At 38.6% G+C, this 19,347-nt stretch overlaps 2 protein-coding genes across 2 annotated transcripts in view; both read left to right on the top strand.

Annotated features, from left to right (window-relative positions):
- actr2b (actin related protein 2b) overlaps positions 1-12,471 on the top strand; it is a 15,411-nt gene extending 2,940 nt beyond the window's left edge. Inside the window, 9 exon segments of the mRNA XM_081351961.1 lie at positions 15-29; positions 32-127; positions 3,871-4,086; positions 4,550-4,622; positions 4,759-4,895; positions 6,872-7,021; positions 8,697-8,842; positions 9,072-9,204; positions 10,714-12,471. Coding sequence (XP_081208087.1) covers positions 15-29; positions 32-127; positions 3,871-4,086; positions 4,550-4,622; positions 4,759-4,895; positions 6,872-7,021; positions 8,697-8,842; positions 9,072-9,204; positions 10,714-10,884 — 1,137 coding nt within the window. The 3' untranslated portion in view covers positions 10,885-12,471.
- A 3,718-nt stretch (positions 12,472-16,189) lies between these two features.
- Positions 16,190-19,347, top strand: part of spred2b (sprouty related EVH1 domain containing 2b) — a 40,371-nt gene continuing 37,213 nt past the window's right edge. The window contains exon 1 of the mRNA XM_081351809.1: positions 16,190-16,624. Within this exon, the coding sequence (XP_081207935.1) occupies positions 16,599-16,624 (26 nt within the window). The 5' untranslated portion in view covers positions 16,190-16,598. The remainder of the gene's footprint in view (positions 16,625-19,347) is intronic.

A 19,347-nucleotide genomic window follows, 5' to 3' on the forward strand; every position in this document is an offset into this window, starting at 1 on the left:
TCCTCCTCTCTCAGTTTGTCAAGTGTGGGCTTATGCCGGATCCAACTTCCCAGAGCACATCTTCCCAGCACTGGTGGGCAGGCCCATCATCCGATCCACAACTAAAGTGGGCAACATTGAGATTAAGGTGAGGTCCGCACTCGCTCTCAGTCTACTCTCTGCCTGGTCAGATGATCAATTTGGAGTTTGTTAGAGAATACTGTGTATTGAAGGATTCTCAAAAGTAATGTTCAAAACTTGTAGCTTTGTTGTTTTAAAGTCCTCCTGTAGTCAAGGCATATCATTCGTCGTAACATCGTAATACACCCGCATCATATACCATCTATATTGCTAAATCTACAGATTTTTCATATCAACAGGACAATGTACCGGGATAACCTTGCATCTCTCGAGACTCCCCTGCTAGTTTGCTGTTAATGATATGCTAAAGCTCGCTCACACAATGATCTGATTGGTTACAAAGGTAGTTTGTGACGTCAGAAACACCAGCGATTTCAAAGTGTGTTTTTGAGACTGTCTTTGGTTCACTGCAGTTCTAAGGAGAAAATACTCAGCAATGGTGTCGACTTATGCATTTACACATGGTTTGTCTTAAAGCATATTAAAAACACCATATAGACATATAAACAACATTAAAAACTTGATTGTCACCACAGGGGGACTTTAAATAAAGCCTTCATTCTGTCCTGTTTGGCCTTCTTTTAATACTTAAACTCTTTCCTTCTTGTTCTTCACATGGTAAAGTAGAATAACAAAAAAATGGTAAGTGCAGCCCGACGTTTGCTCTGTTTAACACACTTATCGCCTGCTGAGGAGAGTGTGTTGCACCATGCAGTGTTTATTTATTTTGTACAGTTTCTCATTCCTTATAGATAATTGCAGTTTCTTTTACTGAAGTTTATATCATTGCCCAGCCCCTTATTTTGTGTATTGTATTATCTAAATTGCCACAGTGGAAGTGCTCTTACACTGCACTTTGTCTTCTGTTTCAAAGCTGCAAATGTCTTTCACAGAACTTGGCAGCTATTCATATCCCCATCAGACATTATAGCTTAATTTCCTTCTCCGGTCCGAAATAGATTTAGCAGAAGTCAGCCTCAAGATGGAGGGAAATGTTGATGTCTCTGCACTTTGTGTAGCTGCCCATCATCCTGTCTGTCTGTTCAGTGTCCTCTGGCTCTAGAATAATGTTTGAGGAACTAGAAGAAAACCAGTAAGCTCTAAATAGATTCTGAGTGCCACAAAAGATGCATTGGTAGCAGCGTTCACAAGATATTGAACACGCAGAGCTCCTTTTTTCAAAACACTTCTAGACAACGCTGAATATGCCTTTTCAGAAAAACAAAATGTTGCTGAAGGTGTGCTGTACCCAGGAAGTTAGTCAGACAGATGAAATTTAAGGACAGCGGGGCTCCATTGAAAACACATGGCACTAGCAGACACATCCTGTGCCGGTGCCAAAGAACACACTGTACCCGTGCACGACGTGATAATCCATACAATTAACATTCAGTGATTCATTCAATACTCAAAGCCTTCCTAGTTATTAGAGATGTTCTCTCAGACAAGCATCTCTATTACCAAAGTGTGTATATATAAAAGTCACTCTTTGGATTTAAATAGGCAAATGCTGAAGAGTCTATGATTGGATCATAATTGCAGTGATTATTATGTGGCAGTATATGTATATGTTGTATATGAGTATATGTTTGGCAACAGTTCTTCTAACCATAATTGATGGAGTGTGTAGCTTTTCATTTCTTAAACAACCATGTATGAAGACACGTCTTTGCCATATTCCAGGATGACAATGTCTAGATTCATCAGGCTCAAGTTGTGAGAGAATGGTTGTTGCGAGGAGCATGAAGAATCATTTTCACACATGAATCGGCTCTTACCTTCAGTGAAAGTGTTTGGGATGTGCTGGAGGAGACTTTACAGAGCGCTGGACTCTTGCATTAATACAAGATCTTGACCAAACATTGATGCACCTCTTGATGGAAATAAATGTTGTAATTTCCATCAAGAGGTGCATCAATTTTTGCAAGAGTCAAGCTCTCTGTAAAGTCTACTGGAATATGGCCATGATGTGTCTTCCTACATGGTGGTTTAAGAAATTTAAAGCTACACACTCCTGAAGAACTGTCGCTATGGTTATGGTGTGGACTTCCCAATTCTCATAGAATTAGAACGATTAATAAAACTTATCATCTTTGGTGTGAACAGGTATTAAAGGGGTCATGAACTGAGAATTAAAATTTCCTTGATCTTTTGACAGTTACGAGGTCGTTATACTATAAAAATATCTTGTAAGTTTCAAAACTCAAAACTTCCTTATTCCAAAAACAGCTTTTATTGAAACCAAGGCCAGAACACGATATGATCTGAAAAGTGTGGACTTATGACGTAATAGGGCAGCGAAAGACCGCCTTTGCAGAAGAAATATCAACGCCTACGTCTACATCACTGCATCTTTGGCGCTGCCTACTGGCGTGTTAGTGAATGGTGACATGAGAACGAGAAAAGATCGACACAGGATCAATATCATTCCCTTCCGATGGATCCTGATGCTAGGAATGTGTTTTTTTTAACTATGTGAAAGTCTCAGCAGGGCATTATTTGTTTGTATTCGGTACATTTCACTGTGGATTATTTGGTAATTCAGTCTCAATTTCAGCGCAGGTGTTGCAAACAGACTTTTACGATATGGATCAGAAACGTCACAAACATGACTTCTGATGTGTAATTATTCGTTCAGACAGATTTTCTTTCTCAATAATCGTTCAATGCTGTTAATGCATCAGTAAATCAAGCCATTGACTAAACGATCAACTTCACTTTGTTTCTTTAGTACCATGAAAAAATCTGTTATTTAAACTGTGATTAAACTGTATACAAATAGCGATTTAAAAAAAGAACACTCCCTTTACAATCGCTGAAGCTGTCAATCACACAGCGTGACTTTATTTGGACACTTTCCAAAACTCCTGTTATGTAATCAATGACGCTGTTACACTGCACAAAGAAGCTCTTACTGTATTTACATCGTGTTTGCATTGTTATTTTTGGTGAAAGCATTCGTGAGAGTGCAGAAATCACTTTGCAATGATAAGATCACTTCATTCACGCGATCAACTGTCTGTCATCTGCTCAATGCTCATCACTGCAACATTTCATGTGATGGGAATAGATCAAAATATAATTCTAAACTCTTTTCACAATTCGTTAATCTCGACAGCTGTAATAGTAAAAACGTGCTAAAAGTTTTCGAGAGAGTTTCACATGTAATACTTACGTTAGCCAATCACAGCAGTGGGCGTTTACACAGCAGTCTCACACAGACACACCCCCTCAAACAGAGCGTTCAAATCAGAGGGCTAAAATCAGGCTAGGAAAAATGCCTTTTATTTATAAATTGACAATTTTTGATGTAAAAATCATGTTAACATTAAAAGTGCACCTCAGGAAGCATTATAAAATAGAAAAGAATCCAGTCCATGACCCCTTTAAAGCGAATGCTAAACATGTGAGGGTTTATCTGGGGTAAAGGATGGTCAATGCAAATTACTAACATTTTGTTGTGCATGGAGATCTGCTGTTCTGTGCATGTTGGTTCTAGTGAACGAGTGCAACATCTGTCCGTACGCCCATCTCATCTCAGCGGCCGTGTTTACTGTGCTTGAGCCGTAACGAAGGCTTCCTCGTGACCCAAACCCTAACTGCACCAAAGTGGATCAGCTGTGGGACATGAGATTGAAGCTGCCATGTTGAAGTGTTTTTGGCGGATATACTATATCACTGGCCTCTGGTTTCGTCATCATAGCTATGAGCCGAGATGGTTTTCCTAACCTTTGTCTTATGATTGCTCAGGATCTGATGGTGGGAGATGAAGCGAGTGAACTGCGCTCAATGCTGGAGGTGAACTATCCGATGGAGAACGGCATCGTCAGGAACTGGGATGATATGAAGCACTTATGGGATTACACCTTCGGCCCGGAGAAGCTCAATATCGAATCGCGCAACTGCAAGATCCTCCTCACAGAACCTCCCATGAACCCGACCAAGAACCGCGAGAAGATCATAGAGGTGTGTAGTCAGACCATTCCTGTGAAGTCACATTTCCCGCCGTAATCCAAAGAAAACTATTAAGAAATTATTCTTTCAAAAAACACAAATGAAGCCTACCCACCCCCCTAATCTGAGTTATTATATTGCTATAATTCTTGTTCGTAATGGTAAATTTAGTAAATTTCTTATCACTGTTGAATTTCATGAGATTACTTTTAGTGTTAAAAATAACCTAAAATTTTGTGTGAAAACATGCAGAGAACAATGCATATCAAAACAAATGCTGAAAAGGTCATTCAAGTACTAGCATCCCAGTAGTTTGGAGAGTTTTGATGCCCTAAAATAATTTCTGAATATACACTTTAAATTTTAAGTCAAGTGAAAGTCAACATTTTTACATTTCTATTTCAAATAAATGCTGTTAAGATTAAATAAATATATCACGGTTTAATTTGTCTTTGTTTGTCCCACTGCCCTTTAGGTCATGTTTGAGACATACCAGTTTGCAGGTGTTTACATCGCCATCCAGGCTGTGCTAACACTTTATGCTCAAGGTGAGTTATACTATGCACTGTATTAACCTTGTGCATAACATTATTGCTCAGTGTTGAATTGGCAAATATTTTATTGAGATCAGTGCGTCGCTTGTTTCGGACATTCGTTCAATATTTGTCTGTGTTCGACACCCAGGCCTTCTAACAGGGGTGGTGGTGGATTCGGGCGATGGAGTAACCCACATATGTCCCGTGTACGAGGGCTTCTCTCTGCCCCATCTCACCAGGAGACTGGACATTGCGGGACGAGACATTACACGCTATCTCATTAAGGTATGGAATATTTAACTTTACATGCTTCAGCATCTTGGTTAAAATAATGTGAAGTATGTCATTTCACTTCCTCATTTAACACGAAAGAGCTTAGATGTCCCACGATTCCTTAAATTGCCCTAATAACACGTTAAAGGAACTACCTACCTTATTCAGTCTTAGGGGCCATTCAAACAGAGCATGTTTTTGTGTTTAAAAGTATAGTTCACGTCACTCCTCGACAAATCCTTTAAATTTAACAGTAAACAAACATAATTTATAGTGGCATTCGTTATGAACACCAATCCTAAATTAATTAATTTATTTATTTAATTAATTTATTTAGCAGCCATATCACCCTGTAGCCCAAGACTGGTTGCCCACTGAAGCTAAGCAGGGCTGAGCCTGGTTAGTACCTGGATGGGAGACCTCCTGAGAAAACCAGGTTGCTGCTGGAAGAGGTGTTAGTGAGGCCAGCAGGGGGTGCTCACCCTGTGGTCTGTGTGGGTCCTAATGCCCCAGTATAGTGACGGGGAAACTATACTGCCAAAAGAGCACCGTCCTTCGGATGAGACGTTAAACCGAGGTCCTGACTCTCTGTGGTCATTAAAAATCCCAGGATGTCCTTCGAAAAAGAGTAGGGGTGTAACCCCGGCATCCTGGCCAAATTTGCCCAGTGGCCTCTGTCCATCATGGCCTCCTAATCCTCCCCATATACTGATTGGCTTCATCACTGTCTCCTCTCCACCAGTAAGCTGGTGTGTGGTGGGCGTTCTGGCACAATATGGCTGCCGTCGCATCATCCAGGTGGATGCTGCACATTGGTGGTGGTTGAGGAGATTCCCCCCTTCTATGTAAAGCGCTTTGAGTGTCGAGAAAAGCGCTATATAAATGTAATGAATTATTATTATTATTATTATTATTATTTAAAGCGAAACTAAAAGAACAGTGCTTGACGTTAATTAAGTAATTTTGGAACAAGGCTTAAACACTGGGGGAAAAATCAATCGGTTCACTCCGAGTCAGTATTTTACAATACATTTTTTACATTCCCGTTGTAGAATTATCCTCAAACTGTCGGCAAAACCGCATACAGAAGCTCGACTTGCCTCAATCGGGAATGAAGTACTGCACACATTTTGGTCTCTGCTTGTTTGCAGTGCAAGGGTAAATAAAGAACTAGTTGTTTGCACAAGTACAGCAAAAAACCACGATGTGTGTAAAGGCTAATGTTTTATGTATATGAGGAGCAGAGAAGAGTCTTAGTTTGCTATTTACCATCAAGTCAAAGCCAATACAGCCTATGCATAGCACTTCATCTTTTATAACACAAGATTTTGGCCAAATGTACAAGAAAAACTGAGTGCCCGCCCACATACATAGCTACAATAACCTTTGTAAGCTGTGAAACGTAATGGGATGCACTTACTGCCTCAGATGCGGCCGTTGTAATGACTGACCAAACACAAATCTCAGACATTCGCTGGTGGAAAAACCTTGATTTTGGTCAAATGTTAATAATCTAGCGACACATGCAAGTGTCTGACCGTACTTAAAGTCACAATACTACCTTTAAAAACATGGTTTACTTATTTAAAGCAGCGGTTTTACAATAACTGGTTTAAAAAGACACACCAGGCTGGATATTACCTGCCATTCGTTTTCACTTAAATGTAATGCTTTAACGGTTGGTGTCATATCTTCGGAAAAAACTCCTGAGATCCAAAAGCTGTGAAATGAGCTTGAACAGTGATTGGTAAATTGACTGCTGAAGCAAAATATTAAACGGAAAGATAAAATAAATGTATTAACCAGTTAAAGGTAATTTCAAATATGCATTTCTGTTCAGAATGATTAAACTTGATTTCGTTTTTGTTCTCGTTCCTTGAACGCGTTCAGAGCCCCGCTTTGGAAAACGTCGGAAGTCACATCAGATGATTTAAAAAAAAACGTGACTTACATTCTGACATGTTTGTTTGTTTTTTGGCATCAAACAGTTGCTCTTGCTGCGAGGTTACGCCTTCAACCATTCGGCAGACTTCGAGACGGTGCGCATGATGAAGGAGAATCTCTGCTACGTGGGATACAACATCGAGCAGGAACAGAAGCTCGCCCTGGAGACCACCGTATTGGTGGAGACCTACACGGTCAGTTTTATGTAACTCTGGGAAGAATTTCATGAACCATTTTAACGCAAGGTTGCATTCTAAAAAGGTGTTAACAGCCTGCAGCGTGAAAGTATCCTTCTTGGTGAGACGCTCGAAAGTTACAGTTTGTGGGGCAGAAGTTTTTCTGGCTGGAGTTTTTAGTATGTGGTTTCACAGACTTCCCACTGGGACACGTAAGTGTTCTACGTTTCCATGGTAATATGGCTCTTTGGATTGGATTTAGCAGTAGAGGGAAATTCTTCAGTCTACACTTTGACATCCTGTCTGTGAGACGCCACACACTGCTGGATTCTGATTGGCTGCTGGATGTGTAATTAAGCAGAGTGGCCTCAAGGGGGCAACAGTTGGTCAGAGTTTTACTTGTCACATAAACTGGGCTGAGTTCCTTCTTTTCTTTGAGTTTGTAGGTATGGGTGTGGTATTTTTCTTTTGATTTCATTTCTGAACTTTTTCTTTTAGAGGGCATCAAAAGAACAAGTTTTGAAACAAGGAAGGCTGTGTGGTGTTGAAGTTGCCTAACCAGCATGTAACATCATTTCCTGCGTGGCCACAATCCTTCCCCAGCTGGGAAGCTCTGCATTTCCGACCTCTGGACAGTCCTCAATGGGCTCTTTATATACTCCCACGCACCCTGTCGCCATTTTCTCATTAGTCATCACAGTTAGGCTCGCTGTGGGTTACCCTTCAGACCTGAGACTTCGCTCAGTCTAACAGGAACATCTTATTATCAAGGCCAGTTTGAAGTAGTGGGGCATGTGATAAGAAAGCAGCCGAATGTTGACACGAGGAGTGGTTATGTACCACAGTATTTATCAGCCGGGTTACTTATCATAAAACATATAGACTTGCAGTTCTGTTGCCACTAGAGACAGTTTAATATTGTTTAACTTTGAGCTCTGTAAGCTTTTTTTCCCCCAACTCTAAGATGTAAAAATAGGAAGGATCACAAATCTTTTCTAATTACATCTTTATATATATATATTAAAATCACAATATTTTATTTGTGATGCTTTTGCTGCTGATATTAAATGACTACTATATAGATGACTATATATGTGTATATACATACATACATGTTTATCAAATTAAATATTTTTTACATATCAAATCTTGTCTAATTACATCTTAAGGGAAGTAGTCATTTTATATCAGCAGCAAAAGCATCACAAATATATTGTGATTTTAATATATATAGATTTTAATATAGTATTTTTGTCTTGTTTCCAGTCCAAATATCTAAAAATTCTTAAATCAAGAAGGATTTACTAGATAAGTAAAATGATGCAAGATATTATACCTTGTTTTCTGACACCCAGTTTTTGCTTAAAACAAGCAAAATTACCTGCTTGTTTCTTCCCCCACTGGAAGATAATTTAGCTTATGTTTTTATTTTTATTTCAGAAAACAAGATATAATATCTTGCATCATTTTACTTCTCTAGTAAATCCTTCTTGATGAACAAGGAAACAAGACAAAAATACAAAGTAAGAAAAGCATTTTTTGCTGTGTAGGTTCGGTGTTAAAAATGCCAATGTGAACATGAAGCGGACCAGGACTTTCGTTGTGTCAAGCAAACCGAACTACAAGTGTGAACACCCTCTTTATATTGACTTATTTAAAACCCTAAACGGTTGTATGTTCTCTGTGCCTCCAGCTCCCTGATGGCCGGGTTATTAAGGTTGGAGGCGAGAGGTTCGAGGCCCCGGAGGCTCTGTTTCAGCCTCACCTCATCAATGTGGAAGGAGTCGGAGTGGCCGAACTGCTCTTCAACACCATTCAAGCGGCAGACATTGACACAAGGTGAGCTCTTATTCCACACTTCCTATAGTTGCTGATCTGATCCTCCCTTCAATATAACAATAAGTTATGTATCATAATGTGACACTAAAATAAACAAACCAAGCAATAACATGATAACCTAAAAATGAACACTTGGTTTTGTCTTCCCGTCATTTTTATTAACTTCACCCTTTACCCTTCCAGTATCAATGAACCTCACTGTATGTTTGTATCATGCTCTCTTCCTCAGGGCTGAGTTCTATAAACACATTGTTCTGTCGGGAGGATCCACCATGTACCCTGGTCTGCCCTCTCGACTAGAGAGGGAACTTAAGCAGCTTTATCTAGAGCGGGTACTGAAGGGTGACGTTGACAAGCTCTCGGTAAGTTTGCCCAATCGGTGCATGTGTAAATGTGTCATCCATCAAACATGAGTTCAACAGTAGCCCATTTGCATCTGAGTTTTAACAGGTTTGACAGGTTTAAGTAAGGCTGGACGATATAGTGAATGTGATAGTGCCACAGAGTCGGTGTTTAAATCAAGTGGTTCTTATAGTTCACTCTATCTTAAAAAATAATAGTCCGGAACAGAAATTTTTTTTTAAAGTCTTTTTGTGTGTGTGTGTGTGTAGTATTATATTTGATATATCAGGCTTTTATGGCTCATAACGTGTGATGTAGTGAGAATACAGAGCTCATGTTGAGGAGGAAAAAACACCCAAAGACCCAAACTGAGCAAAAATATGTAATTTGGTCCATTTGCTGATATTTCTATTGCCAAAAAGTGAGATGAAATTCTGATAGCTTGTAATGTTAATGTGATATTTATAACAGTATAGCAGACTACTTGCATATGAATATCAGTTGTCACTCTATATCTCCCAATAATATTTCTTTGTAAGGTGATATTTAAATATTTAGTTTTATGATCAAAGCTCTGCAGTTTTTATTGTGGGGCGAAACACTTAATGCAATGCAATACAATGATGATTGAGCGGTGAACAAGCAGATGTTCCTCAAAAGCCTGACGGATGAAAACTGATGTGGATAATCAAGTAAACCTTATTGCTTCAGTAAATGTTCATCTTGAAATATGACTAATATTATAAAAGTTATTCTCATGTTTACTTTATACAAATCAGTAGAGAATTCACAGCAAAAACTCAAGTGCATCAGGGACATTTTTATACTAAAAGGCCTTTTACTTGCTATAAAAGTATAAACTATCAGTCAGACAACAGAAGCCATGAACTAGATTGTGTACAGCAGAATTTTCTGCAGTTTTAATCATGCATGTTAGAAATATTTGATTAGGGTTAAGCTGGGATAAAAGAAAGTCTTTGAGCTTTTGAAACGCACCCAGATGTGTGGTAATGCCTCCTGTGCACCAGCAGGTGGGGCTGCGTCACCTGCTCCTGTCCCGCTGAACACAGTCACACGCACACTGCCCAGCTGAGCTCCATCACATTTAAAACCTGGCCATTGGCCTGGAAAAGCATTTTGGGGAGCCTCAGAGTGGGCCGCATGTCAGGCCGCTATATATAGATGATCAATTTCAGATGGCACGCCGATACGCCTGAGCGACGTGTCTGTCTGCCTATCCCGAAACTGCGTTTAAGGCAAATTAAAAAGCAATCGACTTTACATGAAGGCCTCCATGAGACCCTTTCAGCCACCTGTTTATAGCCGGATGAACACAGAACGGCTCCACATACACTGTACACCTCATTATTCTCCCATTTGGGTTGGCCGCTCGATTCCCAACCGGACAGTGTGCTTTTTATATGCATTAAAGAGATCCATTCAAACCGTTTTCTGGTATGTGGGTCAGTGTCCATGCTATTCCACTCCCCTGAAATTCTCGTCACGCTGTCTATTTAATACCCCCATAGAAATTCAAGATCCGGATCGAGGACCCTCCCCGCCGCAAGCACATGGTGTTCCTGGGTGGAGCGGTGCTGGCTGACATCATGAAAGACAAGGACAACTTCTGGCTGACGCGGGAAGAGTATCAGGAAAAGGGCGTGCACGTTCTGGAGAAGCTCGGCGTCACCGTCAGATAAACACGGATAAACGCCCCTCGACCCCGGCATCTATTTTACATCTCCTTTGTTCAGGCAATCGTGTCACCAGGTGTGGATTTATGGGTTTGAATTATGAATGGTACTGAGGAGGTTTTGTATTATGCTTTATTTGGTCTTCTGTCACTGCACTGATGTACGAGTGGCGATCGCTTCATTCCTACTTTGCAGTGCGTTTTCTTGTCCCCTTCACATAATATAGAATATATGAATTGTAGAAGAATAATAATCTATATATATACTACTGTTCAAAAGTTTGGGGTCGGTAAGATCTTTTTATGTTTTTGAAAGAAGTACTTTATGCACAACGAGGCGGCATTCATGTGATTTTAAAAATGATTGTACTTAAAGTTAATATTGTGAAATATTATTACAATTTAACATAACTAGTTTCTATTTGAATATATTTTAAATGTAATTTATTCCTGTGATCAAAGCTGTATTTTCATCATCATAACTCCAGCCTTCAGTGTCACATGATCCTTCTTACTGACCCCAAACCTTTGAACGATAGTGTATCCTTTAAATGACAAATTATAAATATGTCTTAATATATTGAATGAAATATGAAACTTATAAATGATTTCATCACTTTGTACCTGAGTGCTGCACTTCTAACATGAGAAAGTGGCAATTTATTAAGATTGTTTTTTTTTGTTTTCTGTAACTTGAAATGTTTTGAACCAAACATGTTTTTTGGGCATGATTTTTTATTATTAAATATTTTATAGTTCATTGTTCCTGTATTATCAATATTATTCATTACTGTCACCCTCCTCCAGGAAGTGACATTATTTTGGGTGGGAAAAACGAGCACAAGCATCTTTTAGTATTAGCAATGAATTAGTTGGTTTGTGTTACTCTAAAACACTTATGAATAAATTACAGAAATCATCTTATTATGAAAAAATAACAATTACTCTGAACAAAACAATTACTCTCTGAGTAATGGCCAACTTTAAATTTTTATTTCCATACAATTAGGCATCTTTGTCTAAATAATGTTTTCATTTTAAATTCATGAAGTGTCTGATCTTAGCTAGAATGTGTTTCTAAAAATTCTCACAGAAACGCTTCCTTAAACTACAACACAAGCATATCAATTTCAGTGAGCGAGTAAGAGTAGTGCGTGACAGGAATGACCCAATCAGTGATGAGCAATAGCAATATGTAACACCAAAGCTTACAAGTGGTTATGACAGCCACCATCATCACTTCTGTATTACTGCAAAGACTAATATGAGCTGTGATGAGCCCCGTTCACGACTGGATGTGTTGTTCTGTGTGTCAGTCCGGTAACAGAGAGACAAATGCGTTATAGTCTGCCTGGAATGTAAGGGCAGAAATAAAATGCATTTTTCCAGGGGAAATTACTTCTTTGCCAGTGTTACGATAAATGAAACCGAGCAACCAAAACTTATTGCGGTCGTTTTAATTCCAGTGTGGTCATGAAGCTTTAGCCGTGTAGCTGTAGGGAAGCTTTCTGCTGTTTCTGTCTGTCCATTCTGTGCTGTTTCCCTGTTACTGTGTCATGTGCTTGTCCAGAATTATAAGAGGGAATCGAGTTACTGCAAAGTGTGTGGTGTTTTTTTTTTTTTTTTTTTTTTCTTTTTTTTTCTTTTTTTTGGCGTTTTGAGAAATTGAACTGAGAGTCTGTGGGATTTTTTGCTAATGTATTTATCAGGCGGGCCAGTCTTCTGCTTTGTCTGCCTTTAGAAATAGTTTAAGCACACTTCAACATACGTTCAACAGTTGCAACTGAAGTTTTATGTTGCTTATATCCAAAAATATATATATATATATATATTAAGAAAAGTTTTTTTTTATCTCTTAGCTGTCCTTTTTTTTATGTGAAGTTTTTTTTCACATGCAGTGCTGTGTATAATAAAAAAACATATTCTGAAATCTGACAGTTGCTTCAATTTATTCCCTGGATTGATAACGCCAGGATGCTATTTTTAAGAAAGGTTAGAGAACAAATCTGATATGGATAATATTGTTTCAGACTGATTGTTTATGGAAATTCATATATAACAAAAACATTGGTAGTTGTTCTGCCTCATATTGTCTCATGCATATATTAGAGAAACCACATATTTGTCCAATATTATTTTTAATATATCCTTGTCCGGTGGCAATCACAATTTATGTAACTGGATCTTATTTTCCCCTCTTTTTTTATTTGTATCTTAGTGCAACTGCCTAATTCTGATTTAAATAAAGAATGTGATTTATATTTTTTCTGCAGTTACTTGTTTTTTTGTTGTTGTTTTTTACCTCAATATCATACTCAAGTTGACTTGATCAAAAAGAAGACAATTTAAAGGTAGACTATACGAAGTGCTTTTTTTGTTCAGAATCAACAGGCAATATATCATCAATCCTTCATCCAATTGTCCTACCCAGATTCACTATGGTGCGCCTAATATAAGTGTTTATATTTCAGACCTGTCGTCGGGATGGTTTTCCCGGGAAATTGCGTACATGCGTCATCGCGTGCGTGTCTCGTCATTTCCGTAAATAGAGAAAAGTTGCTCCGGCTGCTTTGACAGTCTGATGAGGGAGTAGCAGAGTGAGAAAGGTTGACATGGAGCAGCTAAATCTCTAAACTGCGGGAATCACCCGTTTTAAACAAACGCCGAACAGAAAACTAGAATCAACATTGGCGTGGCTTTTCAGAGATGGCGAGAACTGAGGGATTTGAAATGTTGTCGAAGCGACGTGGAGATGATGGCGTTTTTATTACTCAACAGGCGAGCAAGGTATTTTATTGAACCCATAAATTACCTCATGTAGTCATATGTCATTGTAAAGCAGTCCTACCTATTGTGAAGGATCATATTCCACACAGTCACGCTGAGCCGAAGCACAACCAAACAATATTCTTCCGCAAAATGCATGCAGTTTTTTTTTAAACCGCTAGAGGGCCACAAGTTACATAGTGTACTACAGTTTCTGTAAATGTTTTCCCATTTTTTCTATGATCAAACATTTGCCCTAGCTGCCAATGAATAAAATGTCACATGATAATGGGGCTGTGTTTCACAATGGTGTTCTTATCTTGAAGTACGTCTAAAATCACTGTAGTTGTTGATTGTGATAGCCAGGGTAGTTATCTATTGTCAAGTGTTGGAAGCTTTCTTGAGTGTGTATAGCCTGAAAAAGCAGCTTCCTGATTACTTTATGGCATCTGAGATACTTTGATGAGATTTGCAAATGGTGGTTATATAGACCAACACTGGCAGCTCTCACTAGTGTGTAGTAAACAGATTTAATGAGGAATGCTTCTGAGGGCGTCCTGATTTGAAGTGATCAATAAGGAATTTGGACTGTCACTGGTGAACGTTCCCCTCAGTTCTCAAAATACCTCGCTGGTCCCTTGATCAAAGCGTGTCTAATCCTCCGCTTTCCCTCCGAGTCAGAAGTTACACAGATAAGGAGTTTGTGCTGTCCACCTTTGACCCTGATTACACTTTTTGGAGGAAGTGGTGCTCTCTAAAGTAGCACTTAAAAAGCCTTTGTTGTTGTGTAATGTTATACATCACCGCTCATATTAGGTGGGCAAAAAAAAAAAAAACATGAAGAAAGATGGGGTTTTCCACAGGCGAATTCATAAAATACAAAAAAACAAACATGCAATCAGCTGTCGAAGTCATAGATAACCTGTTTTGTTATAACTACCTACATGGCTTATTTGAAGAGGGGTTTCAACTGTTAAGTGTAAGTAAACGCCAAAAGACATGGTTTTTCATTTTTGTGTTATCTGATTATTATAATTTTTTTATTATTCATTTTACTGAAGATCAGGACATCCATATCAAATGACATAATTTATTGGAGTTCCAATTCCAGTTAAATAATAATAATAATAATAATAATAATAATAAAAGACTGAAATGAGTATTAAAAACATATTTTCAAATTCTTAAAGGGGTCATATAATGGTACATGCACTTTTACAAGTTGATTGTACTGAAATGTGTGTTGCCAGTGCCTGTATACAACCATCATAAAATGATAAAAATCCATCCAGTGTTTTTTTTTTTAAATCTTCTTATATGTTTCCCCCTCTCCTGAATCAAGCTGTTTGATTTTGTGACGTCACAAAATCAACGGCATGTTTACTAAGTATGACATTCTCAATATAATTCATAATCCCATGTTTACAATGAACAACGCGTTATGGTTATTGAGTTATAGTGTTACAAACGGTGTACACACAGAACAGAGGGGCGGGGTGAGCAAAGCTCATTATCATTTAAAGACACATACACTTAAACGGCGTGCTGAAAACAAGCTGTTTTTGACCAGGTAAAATGAGTGTTTTCTTACAATGCTAATGAGAATTTTTAATTAAAGTATATTACAAACTTTTAATTTAGACCCTACAGAATCATATTAGCTTGTACAAAAATGACATTATATGACCCCTTTAATCCTTAGTATCAAAGTTCTAAAACAAAAAACATTCAAAGAGTCAAAAAAAGAAAAAGAAAGAAAGTGCAACATGACCAGAGGGCAATGAATAATTTAGTCGGATAATTCTAAAATCAATAAAACTAGACATTGTTTCTGGCTCCTTAATGCTAAATAAACTTTTACTATCAACAAACAAAATCATGGATGTAACAAATCTATTCAATAGATTTAAAACCATGAATGCATGAAAGATACATTTAAAAAAAATACATCAGGAGTAGGGCAATATAGAGTTGTTTTGTTTTTGCAGAGAACATTAGAGATTAAAAAAGCTCAGTTTCTTATGTATGAATGTGACATAAAGACATAGGCATAACTTTTCTTTAAAGGGATAGTTCGCCAAAAAATTTACTCTCCTTTGATTTTGTCCAAACCTGTATGAGTTTCTTTCTTCTACTTAACACAAACGAAGATATTGTGTAGCCATTGACTTCTTCCATAGTATTGTTTTCCTACTATGGCTACCGTCAACTGTCTGGTTGGCAACATTCTTTGAAATATATTATTTTGTGTTCAACAGAAGAAAGAACCTCATACAGGCTTGGAACAAATATAAGGTGAGTAAATGTAATTATTTTATTTTTATTTATTTTTTTTTTTTTTGGGGGGGGGGGGGGGGGGTAACTATCGCTTTAAGTTGTTTGCTATCGTGATCTCGGCTCCAGCCAGACGTTCTTCCACGTTCTTCGATCCGTAAAACGAATCCCACTGATTTGAAAGGCGCTCGGCCTGCAGTGTGACGTCATCGCTTCCGGTCTCTCCCCCCTCCCCCTCGCGCTGCTGCTGGTGCTCGCGCTGGGCTCGCGCTGTTGCTGCACAATAATCCAACATGGAGTAATCAGAGATGGGGCTCGTCGGGGCCACCCTCAGCAACATCAACGCATTTTCATCTAAGGGATTTTCGGGAATACACTCAAGCACTCAAAACTCTGGGAAATTATTCGGGGAGATCTGATTTAGGTCTCTTTAGTCCGAGATCCTCCAAGGTTTTCATCAGCAACTGGTTAGATCCAGTGAAAAAAAAAAATAGAGAGAGAGAGAGAGAAAAAAAAAAGAAAAAACCCATCAAGACGGAGACGAGGAGAGGAGAGAGAGCAACAAGAAGACACTTTAGACGAACGAAATGTGAGGGATTATTTGGAAAAGAGTGGGATAAAAAATGACGAACGAACAGAGTGCACCCATTGTGGGATTTTTTTGTAGGTGAAACAAGAAAAATGATTGAAGAAACACACCCAAACGAGTAAGTACCTGGAAAGAAATGTCTTTTTTTTTTTGTATGTAGGTTTTGTCTTTGTTCTGGACGTTTGTTCTCATGTCACATCTTTTATGGTTACAGTAAGTCAGCGAGCATCTGAGGATGGTGCTGTAAAAGTTTGGTAAACTATTTAACGTGGAAATGTTGAGTGGTATTGTCAGTGGAAAGGGGGATCGGGCCCTCTCCCACTGATAGTCTGAAGGAGGGAGGGGGGAAGATGGAGTAGGGGTGGATCGGAAATATTTGGTAAAGGGATTTGATGTTTTAAAAGGCCCTTCCTTAAACATTCCTATGTGTATTTGCACGCCTCACGTTGCTTAGCGCAGCAGAGCCATTTTGTTTGTTTGTTTTTTGAACAATTGAGCGCGTTTAAATATTGACTATAGTCATAAAAACCGAAGTGGTTTTATGTTCTGGAAAGTCAGTTGCAGTGGTCGGATATATCCGCCATTTGTTTTCTTCTCAGGCGCTTTGAATCGCTCTCATTTGCATACAGTGCTTCATTCATAAAAACACCATTTGACTTTGTTGGCTCGGTGACAATGCGTTATATGTGAGGCAGGTTTGCTGCTCGGGCTGTTTAGTCACTTACACTGGGCCTGTAAACAATGTGCTTGAACTATCATAACTCAAGAATGTTCATTTACCTCGTTTAAACCCTTAATAATATGACAGGCCGGAGCTTTTTAATGTAATGGTGGGCCGACATATTTTCTCGTTTCTTCGCCTCCACGCGCTATTTGTTTGTTTTTCACCGACTCGACGGTTGGCTCTAATAGGCCTTGCATTATATGTCATGTCTTCAGCTGCATTTCCTAATATTCTGCCCTTCCGTGACAGAATTACTGTCACACGTTAACAATAGTGGCCTCACGGATGAATTGGAGTCAGTCTGCCAGCGCTTGTCAAACGGAAGGGCGAAGGGCAGAGGAGTTGTTGTTTGCACTCATTCATAAAAGCTGTAACCTTCAGCCGCTCCATTCATGACTGCAGAGATCGCTCCAGCGATAAGCGCGATTGGCGTGCGTCGAAAACACACGATCAAGGCGAGGCAACACACCCCGGGAGGCTAGAAGAGGGTAAACAATACTAATACATATCAGCATACTTCCCTGGTTGATTGCTTGCATTAAGAATTGCAAACATTGTTTGTATCACACGTTTCCCGAAATGTTTAAATATGCAAATGAGGCATTGTCTAATTACATATGCACTAATTTGCTTACATTTTTAGAAGAAAAAAAAATCTAAACATTGGAGCAAGTCAGGTTCAGAATTCTTATTTTTCTTATCACTCCATAAATCAGAAAACACTGTCAACAGCCAGCAAAATAAAGTCACCAATTTCAGACCCTTCAGAATATAGATGGGAATAAAACTGTAAAGTTTGGAGAATGTAGGCTAAGTGCTGCTGAACTTGGCCTTTACAGATAGCCTACTGTAATTGAAATCTACAGACGCAAATAGATAAAGTGCTATAAAAGATACATTTAAAAGTGTATTTTGATGTATTCTTTTAACTAGTCTGAAAAAACACTTTATGAACAGCCAAAAAGCCCCCCAAAAATCTCAAAATTAACATATGCATGAAAAAACAGTATTTTTGCCTGTAGTGTCTCGCCTTAAAATGGCCTTTTGCAAATAGTGTACGTAATACATAAACAGGCAGGTGCAACTAAAAGCTGAGTTACCAAATGAAAACCAAGCTTACTTACTCATTAATTACTGTCCTGTTATTACACATTACGCTGGACAACAGTAACCATATTTCCTCCAAAATACCATTATTTCAAGGCTTGTTACTATGATAAATGTTTATTAACGTTAATCAATATTAAGTATGCAGGTGGGTCTAAACTAACTGAGGTTGCTTACATTGGTAGTTAAGGTCAGGTTATTTAAGTTATACCCTTACCAAAGTTACTGTGGTAATCATAGTTCCTGCTACTTACTACAATCGGAATCAAGATCTTTAAGAATTATGTTCTAACATGTAAACCAATAAATTGATAAAATGTTTTAGGTTGTACTTATCTATTAAAAACCCCATAACCTAACCCTAACCCACCCATAAACCAGACCACAAAACCCGTCCCTAACCTCCCTCGCATATAGTTTCAATATACCTAACAATTTTTCGTTACACTTTGTTTGGTAACACTTTATTTTAGTGTCTTTGTTTGTTGCATGTAGCTACTTACCATAGTAATAACAGTAAATTATGCATAGTTGATTACATGCAACTAACCCTCAACTGAACCTTAGCCCAACCCTATATTAACCACATGTTGTCAATTCATATTACTCAGTACTTAAATATATAATTACACCATGACACCTCAAAATAAAGTGTAACCCTTTATTTTAAAGCAGCACTCAGTAGCTTCGGGATTTCTTCGCTGTATTCTCGCTTTTTGCTCGCAGGTTTCTCTCTAGAGCTCCCCCCACAGCTTCGGAATAGATATTTGACAATACTGTTGTAAAAACTCGTTGGCGATTCTCAGATACCAGAGGCTAGTAGATCAACAACATCAAAGCAGATGGGACATTCTTTAAAACGTCTTCTTCATTCGGGTTCGGACAGCGTGAGGGAGCGCAATAATGACAGCATTTTAGCAGATTTCTTTTGGCCGTAAAGCAATTGTTTACATCGCGAGACCTGATATCACGCGAGACTTCCTGACGTGGCGGCCAAAGTTGCAAGTGCG

This window comes from Scardinius erythrophthalmus, assembly GCF_964197995.2.
Source record: "Scardinius erythrophthalmus genome assembly, chromosome: 21".
NCBI classification, from domain to species: domain Eukaryota; kingdom Metazoa; phylum Chordata; class Actinopteri; order Cypriniformes; family Leuciscidae; genus Scardinius; species Scardinius erythrophthalmus.